The following is a 16748-nucleotide window of genomic DNA, read 5'->3' as shown; positions in this document are numbered from 1 at the left end:
CAAGTTCTCAGGAGTCTGATGCCGGGCTGGAGAAATTAATTGTACAACTGTGTCTGGATGATAGAAGGAAGATGTAAATGGAATGTTATCTGAGTATGAGGCTGTATATATGTTTTATGGAGGAATATGATGGTTGGAGAGATATATGTTGAAAAATGCAATAGCAAAATCAGATCATTGTGCTTTTGCAGATTCTAGATAAATTACTGTTGTAAAGTATATAGGCTTGTGACCTGAGAGGCAGTTTGTTCATTAGTGTTTTATGTTGTTTCTTGAGAAGGTGTTGGGTATTTGTGCACAAATGTGCTGTCAGGGATGGCATTGAAAGCTTTTCTGGTGCTAATGGTTGTTAGAATGTTGCTTGTTGAAGCCATGACACATTTTTTGCATATATTGTGGTCATTGAATGTAGTCATCTGAATCTGTGTTGCGATTTGTAGAAAGGAAGATCCGAGGTATTGATATCAAAGAAGAGACATTGTAAAATAGCTGAGGATGAGCATAAAAGTATGTAGCACTTTAGGATCCTGAAGAGTGAAAAACTAAACTATATTTCTTGCAAGTCTCCTTTCCAACTTCCACTTCTCTTGACAAAGAATCGAAGAGACCAAATTCTAAATCCTGTCAATCTGTAGCTTATACTGAAGCTGTTATTATTACAATGATATTAGCTGCAAATCAACCTTGTCAAAACTGAGAGCATCACTACAGATAAGACACAGCCAAATCTGGGCATAGCAATTTATGGCAGACCTATAAAACAGGTAGTGTAATTTGTCTATCTAGGGCATAACTATTAGCTTCAAACAGCAACAAGATTGTTGGCTACTACAGAATTGCAGGTGCCACTTAAAAAGCATCCACACTGTACTTATGTATGGATTAGATTGTGTCATCTGATCTCAAATATGCAACTTCAAAAACTGAAGTATTTAAAAACAATGTCATGAAATTTATAACTGAGAAACACATGACTGACAAAGTTAAAATGCTAAGTCTATGAAAAGTGGCACAACTACAATAAATTTCAATTAGCTTTTAGTAAAGTTAAAAGCAACTCACTAAAACTGTTAACATTTGGAAAGAGGAATAAGAATGTCCCCAAGAGCAGATGGAAAGTGAAAATCCTAAATATTCTATGTCAACCATAAGCAGAATTCAATATAATGATATTGAGCTAGGATAAATGGAGAAAATATGTTCATGATGTTTTGTATTCAGTTTCAAATACAAATAGTAACTAATGATGCACACAAGCACAAGACCATGTGAGATGATATTGCTTTTATTTCAAGGTACAAGTTCATGATTTTATCCATTGGGCATCCAGTGAAAAAAGGAAGGTCACTGTCATCTTCTATGTGGAACATATGTATACTTTTGTTGTGTGTTGTCTTTTTTTGCATTATTTTTGATAGCTGATTTTCAAGAAATCTAATAAGGTCATTAGTATAGTTTTGAATGACGGGTATATTATTTGAGATTGTTATTGGCAGTATGATGTGGATGTTGTTTCTATTGATGTTACCACTAACAGCTGTGTATTTTGTTCTATTTTATGCAGAATCTTCACTTTTAGATTTTAACAATGCTTCATGCTTAACTCAAAACATTTAATGCAGGTTTTCTCAAATGATGTGTCATAGATTATTAGTAATATACAATCAAAGGTTTTAGAAAATCCATCTTTATGTTATAGAAAATAAATATTAATCTTTCAGAAAATCTATATTAATGCACGCTCATAATTTTGTCATTCATATACAGGTATAATTAATGAAATACAGTAACAGATTTCTATATTTTACCTAATTTTTAACTTCATAACATAGTTTTGTTCAAATTTGTATGTAAAGTGCTGCAGTGAATATTTTTCTATTTAGTTTTCTAGTGTACCATGAAACCAAAAAGATTGTGAGCCACTTACTCATCATATTTACTTGTTACAACAGTCTTCAGTAATGAATATTTATCACAAGGCCAGTTTCCTAACCATAACAACGATTGAATTAATTAGCATGTCCAGCCATTACTAAGACCACAGGTGAAATTTGAGGGATATTTTAGTTGCTTTTTCTTGTCGGTCAAACGACAATGTAAAGGTTTTTATTGTTGACCCGAGTTTCTATTTGTGTCACTTTTCAGTTCCAGATAATTCTAATTTTAGTTTGTTTGTTCCATGGGATAGTCACTAATTGCACTTATTATGAGATTCAATTAACCATTAAATTAGCAATTAATGTCTGTTAAAACAATATCCTGCATCATCTAATTAACTTATGCAGCCAAATATAAGTTGATAAGTTGTGTTCAGTCATTAATAGATTCCAAATGTTTTATGCTCTTTGCCTCTTCGACACTAATCCAGAGTGGGTCATATCCTACTATGGAAGATAAATAACACAAAGAATTCAAAGGCAGTGGTAACACTAAATCTAACCTCTTCTTGGATAAGCTTTCATTTTCACCACCTCCTTTCTCTATCTTAGCCCTATCTCTGAGAGTGAGAATGTTAACATTCACTTTTTTTAGAACCACTGCAATGAAGTAATTTGTTCATCTATGAAACCATAGGCTTGAATCTGATCCTTGCCTTGGAAAATTGAATAAAAGTATTCTGCAGTTGTTTCAAATTTATTCACTTGCCATAATGAAACTCTGTTTTGCTGTGGCAAAGGACATTTGTCCTGTTTTTAACAAAGGTTGCCAGTATGACAGAGTCATCAAAATAGCCAAACATTTGGCTTCAACCATTTTGGGCCAGTCTATGAGATCTCTATATTCTTTAAAACTACTCAATTGCTTCTTGGTTCATATTTCTGCTCTATTACTTTATATTCTGCAGTACTTTTACGATGACCACTGTGATCTTCATTTGTAACAAAATGCCAACAGTGTGTTGAATAATTTTAGAAAGTGGCTCCACAGATATGTTCTATTACTAATTTCATCAGTGCCTCATAGTTTTGTTTCAGTTGTAGATGTTAACAAACTTGGCATTGTAAAATAGTTTGATGACTTTTGACATTTAGAAATTTAATCAAATTGCTTTTCCTCGAGTTTGTATTTAGGGTATGCACTTAAGTACTTTCATAAACTCATTGCTATTCCTTTTTGGTCTTCACCTTTGTAAAAAATGAAGGAAATGTCCTTAGCCACATCAAGTCAGCACTTGATTATGCTGGGGGATTTAGAGTGAAACATGTGCAGAATACTTTATTCAAGTTTCCAAGTCAAGTATCAGATTCAAATGTATGGAACAGAAGTGTTCACTAACAGAATAAAAACATTAAAGAAAATGCTCATTATGTTATTGCCAGTAAATTGATAATAAATTGCCAGTAAATTGATAATACATCAAGTTCTTTAATTTCTCTGTTTTAGCCATAATGATTAAGTTCATACTGGAGCAACATGTAAGCAAATATCTTTCTCTGGCTTATTTATATATTCTCTGGCACCAGAGTATTCAACATGTAAATGACTTTATTCATAGCAAATGATACTTATAAAAAATTAACAATGTTTTTATGACACATTTGTGACACTTGAGACTTTTTGAGACATTTAATTATTCCTCATGTGGTTAATTTTTTTATTGATTGACATTTATGATACTTTGTCAATGATCTACAATTTAACTCTGCTAGCCAAGATGTTCATCTGGTCTTGCATTATATTTTAAACTACATTGATTAGGGAATCAAATCAAAGACATAATTAACATATTGAAATAATGTTATGAATATTTACAACAGTCATGGGCAAATTACAGCCCACAGGACTTTCTGACTGGTACACCTAATGAAAGATTACCCTGAAATTTTTAGCAGTGCAGCCTGCCTAATGATAAAGCATGTTACATGTAACCCCATTCTCCAAAATATGTTGCCCATGCCTGATCTATAATACATTAAAATATCTATAAGAGAATTTACAAAACATTGCATTTCCCTGAACCCTGCCTGTACATTAGTTACCTATACATTCTTTGACCTGTCTACTCATGCAGATAATTCTTTTGAGACAGATAGTGTTATCTGCCAAACTGACCATAGTAATGGTTAGGTCCTTGAGGTAAAATACTAAGTTTTGTATGAGATTTGAGAAAGTATTGTTGATTAGTCTGAACCATCTCAGGGTGGTGGAAAACAAATTTGATTTTTATCTTGGCTTAAACTACAGAAGGTCAGAGCGAGGGAAAGTTAAATGGCAATGTTGTAATTTCTGTCTACCTATGTCTTTTGAAAAACCTTCTCCACACATGTGCACACATGTACATGCTGACACACACACACACACCATCATCATCATTTTCACAGTTTTTTCTCATGTCAACTCTTTTAATCATCTCTTACTTCATGCAGGGTTACAGAATACCTATTAAAATAACCAGAAAACACACAGATAATACATGTGCATGGTTACACATGCACATATGCACACACACACAATTTCAAGCTGAAAAATGCAGTATCCATTCCTCCTAGCATGTACACACGTGTATATATGCATGGGATACATGGATGCAGAGATGGCCAATGGGTTACGAAGTCCATTTTGCAATTGAGCAGTCTCAGGCTTGATCTAAAGCACAGCAACCCAAGTGCTTATCTGACCCCACAGCCTGAAGTAATCATATTGTGGAGCATTCTCAGAGACTTCAAAGAGTATTTAACATGTAAATGACTTTATTCATAGCAAATGATACTTATAACTATTTAACAATATTTTTATGACACATTTGTGACACTTAAGACTTCGACAAGGACATGTGTTATCCTCATTGGAGAAAATGTGAAAAAGAAGGGAATATGTTACAATACTGTTTAATCCATCCACAAGGTAGCAGAATTGGTAGTGCAAAGAAAAGAATGCTATGTCATATTTAGTTACATCTTTAAATTTTCTGTGCTCAAACTTTGACCAAACATGAACTGAAGGATTCATTTGACAACATCTTCACAAAAACTTTGTGTTAGAAATCATTAACTCTGTCTAAAGCATTTCCATGTGTTTGTTGTAAATATCCATGTATATTTTCAGACTTTTAGTTAGCCTTTATTTCATATGTTCCAAGTAATATAAAGCTTTCTTTTCAAAAAGCCCAAATAACTCTGATGGTTGAAAGAAATTGCAAATGTGTGTCATATATGATGCATGGACACCAGAGAAATATACCATCTGTACCACATGTGATGCACAGGACAGACAATGGGTTAAGATGATGAAATTTACTCAAATGAATAAAGAGAATATGTAAACAGAGCATCAAATATATGTATACATACCTCATTAAAATAAACTGTTCTCTTCTCAAATTTATCTTTTGGTAAACTGTTGCCTTTAATTGTAACGGTGCCAATTTCCTGGTCTACTGTGTAGTTTGCTTCCATCAAAGTGATTTCTGAAAGAGCCAAAGAAGACAATAATGTATGAACAAGGATTAAAAAGAAATGCTTTGTGACTAGAGTTTATTTTTTGTCTTACTTTTTGCTTGTTTCAGTCATTGGACTATGGCCATGCTGGAACACTGCCTGGATGGGTTTTAGTTGAACAAATTGCATCCAGTATTGTTTTTCTTCCTTTAATCTGGTAACTATTCGATGGGTTTCTTTTGCCAAAGTGTTAAGTTACAAGGACCTTAACAAACTACCAGCAGTTGTCAAGCAGTGAGATCATGCACACATGCGCACATGCATGCGACACACACACACACGTGTAGTAGGTTTTCACAGTTTCTGTCAATGAAATTTGCTCACAAGGCATTTGCCCAATGAAATTTACTCAGAAGACATTTGCCCAAGGTGCTGCACAGTGAGACTGAGCCCAAAACCATGTGGTTGCAAAGCAAGCTTCTTCACCACACAGCCAAGTCTGTTTATAATTTGATAAGATATGTGAGTTTGATTAAATTGAAAATGGGATTTTTAAGTGATTGAAATTGCTTAAAGTTTATCTTTCTCTCCCTACACTTCTTATATCTTCGATTTTTCCTGTCCACCACCGCCTAAAATACATTGACAACAGGACCAAGTTATTAATTCATTCTTTTCCTGTAGTAGGCTTGGTAGGTAACTGTTAGTTTATGAAAACTATTGGATGTTCAAATAATGCTTGGTTCTATACCTCAGGGCTATCTTTAAACAATTACACTGTGTAACATGACTTTTGTCCTTAGGTAGCAACTGTTACTTCCTATTTGCTTACTCCTAGAAAGTATGAAAAATGGCTAATATTTCCTTCAAACTTTGCTTTTGTTACATTTATTCAAACCCCAAAGAATCCCCCTCAACACATGGCTATGATGATTCCCCACTACTCCTGCTCATGATCAGAGATGCACATATTGTCAACCATTAAGGGACATGTTCAAGTGATTACAGTCAAGCAACTGACAAGCAAATCTGTGATATTGAGCAGAATATCTGCTATAACAATATTTCTGCTTCAGCAACTCAGAACTGAATCTTTCTGAAATGTAATGAAAAATAGATCAGTTTCAAAACAGGTCATAAAAACAAAATTTGAAGGGAATAGTAGTGATTTCCTTTGATTTCTCAGTGGAAGCAAATAGGAAATAACACTTACTGACTAAAGACAAACAAACCCCCAAATTTTGTTACACAATGTGGTGCACCAGCATGACCGCAGCCACTTGGCTGAAACACATAAATAAATAAATAAATAAATGTTATCTGATAGAAGACTAAGTATTTGTTGTCTAAATATTAGTCGACAAAATGAATGTCCACTTATTGAAAATCTACTAAAATGATAAGCAGTGTGTTTGCATCTGACTTTCATAGACATACTGATTAGTCATTTAGTCAGCTGGGCAGAATTGTTAGCATGCCAGGCGAAATGCTTAGCGGTATTTCGTCTGTTTTTATGTTCTGAGTTCAAATTCCGCTGAGGTCGACTTTGCCTTTCATCCTTTTGGGGGTCAATAAATTAAGTACCAGTTGCATACTGGGGTCGATCTAATTGACTGGCTCCCCTCCCCCAAAATTTCGGGCCTTGTGCCTAGAGTAGAGAAGATTTAGTCAGCTGAGTTGTGATACTTTTACTGTTTCCATATTTCTAGGAAATACAAGCATCTTATTTAGCTGAGTGAATATTAAATTGAAATGTATCCAAAATGATTTGGAGCAGAGAGCGAGACTGATGACTGGGGGATGCATCAAGTGGCTTCTAGCAGCAGAAGTCTGAACTGCAATGGGTTTGTCCCACAGAGAACGGTTCTGAATGCTTTTGGGTACCCTACCCCCTCATACACACACACACATAGCATACGAGAGGGTACCCAAAAATAACTGGAAGCATTCTCTGCAGAGTGGTTGGTAGGAAGAGCATTCAGCTGTAAAAACTATGCCAAAACGGACACAGAAGTCTGGTGAAAGCTCTTGCCTTGCCAGACATTAAACGATGATGAAATATATATATACATTTTGACTGTGGCCATACTGGAGCACCACGTTTAGTCGAACAATTCAACCCCAGGAGTAGTACTTATCCTATTGGTTCTCTTTTGCTGAACCAATAAGTTACGGGGATGTAAATACACCAACATCAGTTGTCAAGCAATGATGGGGGACCAAATGCAGACACACAAACATAATCATATATATATATATATATATATGCATCTATATATACATGTAGATGTAGGTATGTACATACATGTACATATATATGCATATACTCACATATTATTTGTATTATATATATATATATATATATATATATATATATATATATATATATATACAACGGGCTTCTTTCAGTTTCCATCTACCAAGTCCACTCACAAATCCACTTCTATAGTAGAAGACACTTGCCCAAGGTGCCACACAGTGGGACTGAACCTGGAACCATGGGGTTGGTAAGTAAGCTACTTACCACACCGCCATTCCTGCACGAGCGAGATCGTTGCCAGTGCCCCTGGACTGGCTCTTGTGCGGGTGGCACATAAAATACACCATTTTGTGCGTGGCCGTTGCCAGTACCGCCTGACTGGCCTTCGTGCGGGTGACACGTAAAAGCACCCACTACACTCTCTGAGTGGTTGGCGTTAGGAAGGGCCTCCAGCTGTAGAAACTCTGCCAAATCAGATTGGAACCTGGTGTAGCCATCTGGTTTCACCAGTCCTCAGTCAAATCGTCCAACCCATGCTAGCATGGAAAGCGGACGTTAAACGATGATGATGATGATGATATTGTCACACCCCATTTATCAGCAACTATTATTTTGTTTTATAATCTTTCTCTAGTATAAATTCATACATTTCCATTGTAATTAATTTCCTTACAGTCAATTTCTTTTGTGGCTGGTTACATTTTTGATAACCAATGGTGCGATATATACTTTTTACATATGAAAAAATACCCCCACGTATTAACGAATGTCCTTAGAGTCCCTGTCTTTTAAGTTACACTGCATGCACTACATTTGCAATTACAGAAGTTTTGTATACATATATATGATGAATGTCATTCAGTTTCTGTCTATCATATCCACTCACATGGCTTTGATTGACCAGAAGCCGTAGAAGAAGACACTTGCCCAAAGTACCACACAGTGGGACTGAACCAGGAACCATGTAGCTGGAAAGCAAATTTCTTAACACACAGCCATGCTTAAAAAAATAGCTGCAGAATTTCCCTCAAATTACACTTTACCACTTTAAAAAAGAGTCGATTGGAATTTGTAGTTCTAAATACACGCTGTCAGGAAAAAGAGTTATGGACTGGTCAGAACTACATCTTAGATCATAAGCTTGTTTGATTAGTGTTGAGCTGGAACTTGCAATAGCAACAACAACAGCCAAATCTCCCTTAAATCACACTCAGTCATCTTATAAAAGGGAAAGACACACTGACAAATGTAGCTCTACATATACAAAAAAGATGGGATGGTGATAAGTAGAATGCCTTTGATCAAAGATGGCACAATCAAAGATGACTTGCTGTTAAGCAAAATGGACAACATACACTCGTGTATATACTCCGGTGATTACGTATAAGCCTGAACATGTAATGGTCAGAAGAAACAGTGAGTTTGTCTACTTCAGCAAAGAAACAGCAATAGATATAAAAAAATACATTACTTACGGAGATTGAAGCTGACATTTGGATCATGTAGAAAAAGAAAGGATTCATTCCAAACTGGGTTTACGTTATTGTCTATAGTACTGGTGCATTTCCGTCCTGCTGGAGCAGATTTTATCGTTAAAACAACATATGGATCAGGTGTGTCAACTGAAATAAAATATATAAAAGATAAATAAAAACGCTACATAAACAAGAATATGATATTTTAGACTTAGAGACTTTGAAGTACGATGTCCTTAATTATGATGCCTTACACAACGATGTTTAAAACTGTGATGTTTTGACAACTGATACATTTTAGATATTTCATAACGATGTGTTTTTTTTTAAAAAACTGTGATGTCCTCAAATACGAGGTCTTAAGCTATGATGTCTTACATTATGCTTCTTTAAACTGCAATATCCCAAAACTTCGATATTCCTCTTTATTTCCTTTATCACTGTTGTATTCAATTTCCGCCAATGGAAAGTTACAGTCATCAAGCTGCATGTATCATTGATCAGAATATAATTAAAACTTCATATTTTGTGTTTCCACATACCCCCTGTATCTGTCTCCTCATTTTCTGTTTGTATTTAGATGTCTTGTTTGTGTATGCATGCACGTACAGACAGTCACACATACACATTTATTCATTCTTTCTCTCTAATTTTTTATCAACTTATGCAACTATATATATATGTATATCCATTCTCGGAGAATGGCATTGCAAGCACAAAGATTGCAATAATGTAGATACTAGAACACCTGGTATCAGACATTACTGGAAGATCACAAATGCATAAGGTCTACTTGGACAAGAGCAGAAATAACTGAGGTAAATTGGCAATGTCTCACAACGTTGGATGCATTAATTTTACAACTATTTATAGGTACAAGAAAAACTATTATGTTAGCTATAATTCCTATAATGATTGCTACAGCATTAACTAAAATAAAAGATTCAAGTTAGTGTGTATAAACTTACAGAAGTCATATGCCCATCCTTTGGAGACATTTCTGGCACACAGCACTTTGACATATAACAACAGACATGCTTTTTGCTCGACCTTCAAAAGAACAAGAAATAAAAGAAAAGAAAGAATGTTAGTTCAGTTTATGAAATTGAAGAAAAGCTAAGATGTCAATACACATATCTAATAGAAAAATGAATTCATGTACATAGTTAACTTAAATAATTGTATACATTAACATAGTTAACTGACAGAACACACACACACACACACGTACACATACACACACATTAATGTTGTTTTTATGTTCAGTTATAATAAAAACAATTAATGTGAAGGTTACTTCAGAGTATGTAGCGAGACTAATTTCTATTATTGCATTTTTGAAAGCATGAAGTTGGCTTTGTAGACTCATCGCACTAGTCTGTAGTGACTGGTTATAACATATCCATCATGTGAGTTTATTGGACACTTAGTGATCCCTGTGTTGTGATTAGTTGAGTGTCACACGCAAATTGGATCAAAGGTCCAATCACGTTGTGCATAATATATTTCAAACAACTAATCCTCTATGTGTTCTGGGGCCTACTTTCTTTCCATATATTAGTACTACAAATTATTTACAAGTCAGAGGGGTGAGAGTTTTTCATCAAGGCAAGTTGTGCAGATCCTGCTGTTTTCAGAGGAGAATTAATATCTAACGGACCCCCATGCAACCAACAACCCAAGCTGAATTATCAAAATGATGAATGAACAACAACCAACAGAATGTAATGTTTCTTACTTTGCTCTACTGTACCACTTTACGAAGGAATAAAGTTCGACTATTATTTTAAAGCTGGTTTCTTTAGTTATTTCTACGAATTAATAGACAAGATATATTGTGCAGTGATATACATGATTCTTTAGTAAAACCAAGGGAGACTTTAATCATTATAAAAAAGCACAAATTTATTATCCTTTAGCAAGAATTGTACTGACAGTGACTTTGAAGCTTCGGCCAGCTAAGCCATCACTCGATGATAGCTTAGTTGGCCAAAACTTCGAATTCTCTGTCAAAACTATTCTTGTGAAAGAATTACATATATATATATATATATATATATATATATATATATATATATATATATATATATATACTAGCTGGTGTACATGGTAATTCCCAGGGGTAAAGATGTTCTATTGGAATGCCTTATTACTCTGATATAAGAAAGCAATTTCGTTATAATTGCCACAAAAGGTGTATTTTCCAACGCAAAAAAGTACAAAAAACTATCAGCTGGTGGAGGGAGAGATTGTTGGAGGTTAATGAGAGAGGTTTTTGGAGGTTGTCGGGAAAGTACTCTGACTCGTCGTGGCATTTTAAAGGTGAACTTTATGAAGTCTAATTTATTAAATGTAATATATAAATGTAGTGTATATATATATATATATATATATATATATATATATATATATATATATATATATATTGATGATGATGATATATTTATATATGTATATAAATATATGAATGAAGTGTTTAATGTTTAAGAATGAAATGAAGAAAGTGCAATAATAACATTCACACTCACTGATGGTCGCTCTCAGTAACTGCCTTTAGCTTATGGAGTTCTTGTTTTTATAACTACCGAAAAGCAGCCAGAATGATAGACATTTTGTTGAGAACAAATGATTTCGTTGGAGATCTGTTATCTCCATTCCAGCACCTGGTAGCCTAGACGAGGTTAGAAGGGTCAAGTGGCAAGGACATTATTCTGCTTAGTGAAGGCATCTTGGAAATGTATAACTGCTGTCATTCACAGAAAAAAGCTATTGTTTTACCATGAGAAAAGTGCTGTTGAAATGTGAAGTGAAATTTGGCAATCGAAGATCGAATCCATGCTATGTCTGCATGAAGCCACTACAAATACGTTGTGGAATAAAAAAATTATCTACTGTCATGAAAAAAGTGTAACTGTAAAAATGCTGAATTATCGGAGTAATGGGCATTAAAAAAAGTATGTATGTCTAGAAATGTATGAATGAAGTCTTTGAAGTTTAAGATTCATATTAAAAAAGTGCAATAATGATGTTTAGCAGTTCAAAACTGAGTAGTGAAATGCAGAATTAGGTCAGCTGATCATGAGAATCAAATATTGATCGCTTCACTAAAAACTTTAGGTGGTATGGACTATTTCCCTTGGGTTGTTTAAATAAAATATTAGTAATATGTAATAGATAGAAGGATCTATTGGAGAGGCCCTGTTATCGATTTTCTTTCAACAATCTAAGTATGTCATGAGATTTCCAGACATGAGTTCTACTCACGTGTCAAGTTTCATCAAAATCAATAAAACGATGTAGGAGGAGTTAGCTAACAACGCCACAAACAAACACACACCGATTTTCCACATATGTAGTAGATAAAAGAGAGATTCTGTCCGTTTGTTTGTCCACCAAAATGAAAGTAAATGGTTCAAGGGAAGCTATCATGTATATGTATCTATCTATTATTATATATAAAAGAGTGATTCTGTTCGTTTGTTTGTCCCAAATTATGCAATGGTACAACATTAGTTGTGCACAAACCTATTAGGAACTGCACTGAGGCAAATATTCTCACTGGTTGTGGTAAAAGTGACACCGTCTTCGTTCCTTGCATACCAGTTACACCATCTAATGTCCCATTCCAATTTAAGCTGTTACACTTTCCTATCCCACTTTCTTTTGCCATGATTATTGATAAAACTCAGGGCCAAACACTAAAAGTTGTTGGATTGCAACTTGAAGAACAAACAGAAGTTCGTATATGAAATCCATCTTTTTTCTACTTCAATTATTACGTGTTTTTCTCTTACATAATGTACACATACAGGACGAGTAAACCTAAATTTGCAGTCGTAGTCTTATCCTGGTTCAGATTCGAAACTGAATCTTTCAATTCTCCTTGGGCACACAGCCTTTTCAAATGTCAGAAGAAACCGTGAAATGGGTCTTCCACTCCACCTGTAGCCATCGCACAGAAACCTGGATTCTGGAAAGCTATTCTTCTATATGATATAGCTATTCTTTAGCTTCATTCACGTTCAAACTGAATCTTTCAATTCTCCTTTGGCATACTGCTTATTCAAACGTCAAAAGGAACAGTAAGTAACAAATGGATGTTCCACTTCATCTGTAGCCTTTTCAGTGCCATCGCAGTGACCTGGATTCCGTAAAGCTATTTTTCTATATGATAAATTCATTTTTCTAGCTTCTCGGCCCGAGAAACAGTAAAAGTAATTACCCGATCAACGACAGGTATTACTGCTAGCGTATATGTATATATACATATATATATATATATATATATATATATATATATATATATATATATATATATATATATATATATATATATATATATATATATATACATACACACACACGCACACATTGCTGACTAATAGAAATGAGGACATATATATTTAGCTAACAAACACATAGGTGAAGATATAAATATAGGCACAAACTTAATCCAGCAGAAATATGAACATATACGCTTGGTTAACAGACAGAAATATGGACACACGAAGCATACGACATATAAATATTACAATCGACTGTTAAATAATAAGCAATGACACTGTACTAGAAATGTAGGTTTTTGAAATAAAACCTAGCATCACAAACCATATTAATGCAATAAATATATTACTACTACCGACCTCAGAAATGGCCCCACCTGGTTACACACACCAAACAATATCACAAACAACTTCATTTATGGGAGATTCATTCAATGGCTCCTGGTTTTCAAATTGTACAGATAACAAAAAAGGTAACATAAAAATAGTATCGCAACTAAAATTCCATTCGATAAATCCTAGTGATATAAACAAGAGTGCATTTTTACACCAAAAGCCAATACGATAGTTTCTCTCATGGTAACTACCGCAGTATAGTTTGTTCTAACAGAACATTCACGTTTAAGCAGTGATAAATTAAATCCTTTCATATCATATCGTAAACTATCCTTACTAACTCACTAACATACCTCACTGCTAACTACAACAATTCTTCAACATTCACCACTTTCTACTTTACACACGTAGCTATTATAATCACTTGAGAAATATTTCTCTAACTAAATACACTTTATAATCACAATAAATTCACTGAACAACGAAGAAATTCACTTTTGCAACCATCAAAATATGACCAAAAAAAACAAAAAAACCTCCATGAATGGAACTTTGATACTGTAGTACATATATTTAACATGATAATTATAATGCATAAATAACAACAATCTCATAAACCTAATATTATATACAATGTATTAATGCCGCACACAACGGAACAAAACTCAAAACTCAACAGAAGAAAGTTCTACTGTAATTTTCTTTCATGTAAATAAATGCATATGTTAATTTAAGAATTTGCCAGCAAAAACTTATAAAATGACAAAAAGAAATAAACCGAAACTCAGAAAAAAAAAATCAAACAAGGAAATAACAAGAAATAAAAAACACACACGCTACGGTGTTTATCTTTAAAACGGAAGCCTCTTTGACTCTGTCGCCTATCGTCGTGTCATATTTACTTCCAGCATCTCAAATAATGATAAAGACAGCCATTAACAATAACCTTCTCAAACACCTTTGAAATCTTCAATCTTTCTCTATCCTTGGTAACTACCCTCGAGAAATTTGATGAAAAAAGTGTTGTTACCCTCGACATCAACAAAACTTTCGGCTATACATGGCACTCGAATCTCATGTCAAAACTGTTTGTCTATAATCTCTATCCTTCTCTCGTTCCTTCAACCAGTGACTTCCTCCATATCATATATGTTGATGGTGCATATATGATATATGTTGGTGGAGCTCTCTGTGACCTACTGTCTCTGATTGCTCTCATCACCAACATCTACTCTTACCGGCATTCTCAAATTCCCCAGAATATGGAAACTATTATGAAATCGTGACAAATCTAAAACCCAACGAAATCCTAGTGAACTAACATAATATAGGCCCCAAATTTCTGTATACACATCCTCGAACATTTTAGAATGGCTTCTAGTGAGGGTGGTCACTAATTTAAAGTATGAAAGTGTTTGTGACAAATGTGCTTTTGAGAAGCATGTGTAATGAATCTCAGAAGGCAGTTTTTAAGCAAAACATTGTAACTTTATTAAAATAGGAACGAGTGCTGGCAAGTACCAAGAGGTTGGAAGCCGCTGTAAGCTAACAGGAACAAAGCTAGCTTAAACGAAAATATACAGCTCATTATGAAGCAGAGTTGTGGCTTATGTCATCCAAACTTTCGAGGACCGAAGTTAGCATAAATGAACTCAGGCTGTTCTGGAGGTGACAAGTCGAGAGCTGATATAACTCCAAGTTGGCTGCACAAAGTTGATGGTAAACAAACACTGTTTCATGTTGGAAGAAGAACTGTTGCTGCTTAATAATTCAGATATGTAAGATAATCATCAAACTGCGAGTTTAGCAGCTTTCAAACTGCGAGTTTAGCAGCTTATAATAAGCATGAATTCAAACTAGTGTCATTTGAGGTTTAAGATATGTGTTAAGGCAGTAATGAGATCTTACAGACAAAAGAAAATGAAAGCAAAGAACAAGTAAGATGATTAGACAGTTAATTTAACACTGTCAAAGAAGAAACACAGATTTCAATGTTTCAGGCTGTAGTCCTTCGTTAAAATGAAAAATTGGAAGGAAAAGAGGGTAAAAAGCGAATGTACGGTTAATGTTCCGTTTTACTCCTGTTTTTTTTTTCTTTTCAGGTTGTTTTGTTTTTCTTGGTGAAGTACCTCAATCCGAAATGTTGAACTATTTTGTTTCTTTCTGACAGTGTAAAGTAAATTACCTTGTACTCCTATTTATTTTTGTTTGCTTCTATTCCTAACATACTTGTAGCAGAATGGATTGACAAAAACATAAATGACAAACTATTCTCTCTCCCTTTTATTTATAGTTGTTGTTTGGACGTAGCAGAGAACACTTAGCTATAAAGATCATATGGGGAAACAATTACGCCTAAAAACTAACCAGAACATACCACCACCACACACAGTGGCCGCAAAGTCCACTGGTGTAAAAAAAACTGTATATATTCGAAAACATTTCTATCACCGTGTGTTTTTATAATCATGCATTTTTCTATATATTTTCATGTGATGTTTATTTTGTGTTCAAAGCATGCATTTCTATGCTTTATTATCTATATGCAAATTTCTTACATTCATTTTTTCACCTTGTTTGAATTTTCACACATTTTATTTTGTTGCAAGATGCTGTATTTTTTCTTGCTCTGCATAATTCCACATGCATTCTGATAACTGTACTAGCATGTTCCATCATTTTGTCCTACCATTTTTGCTAGCAGTTCTTTCCTATTATCGCACATTTGTGTCCCACAAATGTTCTGGTCGGGGAGTTCTGTAGCAGAATAGATTGACAAAAGCATAAATGACAGTCTATTCTCTCTCCCTTTTATTTATAGCTGTTGTTTGGAGGTAGCAGAGAACACTTAGTTATAAAGATCATGTTTTAGCCATTTGCTCTGATTAGTTACTTTTTAGGCGCAACAATTACGCCAAATTACCCGATCAACCAATCAGATGCGTTCAAATGGATCACGTGTTCTCTTGGCGGAAAAATCTTACACATCTCTGTGGAGTCCAGCAATTTCCTTAAA

At 34.4% G+C, this 16748-nt stretch overlaps 1 protein-coding gene across 3 annotated transcripts in view; it reads right to left on the bottom strand.

Moving 5' to 3' along the window:
- Nucleotides 1-16748, bottom strand: part of LOC106876643 (cytosolic phospholipase A2) — an 81386-nt gene that overhangs the window by 29254 nt on the left and 35384 nt on the right. For all 3 annotated transcript variants that reach the window (XM_089348960.1, XM_089348961.1, XM_089348963.1), the window contains exons 3-5: nt 10082-10163; nt 9114-9260; nt 5292-5407 (exon numbers count right to left, since the gene is read on the bottom strand). In XM_089348960.1, the coding sequence (XP_089205086.1) occupies nt 5292-5407; nt 9114-9260; nt 10082-10163 (345 nt within the window). The remainder of the gene's footprint in view (nt 1-5291; nt 5408-9113; nt 9261-10081; nt 10164-16748) is intronic.

Source organism: Octopus bimaculoides, chromosome 3 (genome assembly GCF_046866305.1).
Source record: "Octopus bimaculoides isolate indiv1 chromosome 3, ASM4686630v1, whole genome shotgun sequence".
NCBI classification, from domain to species: domain Eukaryota; kingdom Metazoa; phylum Mollusca; class Cephalopoda; order Octopoda; family Octopodidae; genus Octopus; species Octopus bimaculoides.
The sequence above is the reverse complement of the archived record's forward strand: the minus strand, read 5'-3'. Positions and strand labels throughout refer to the sequence as shown.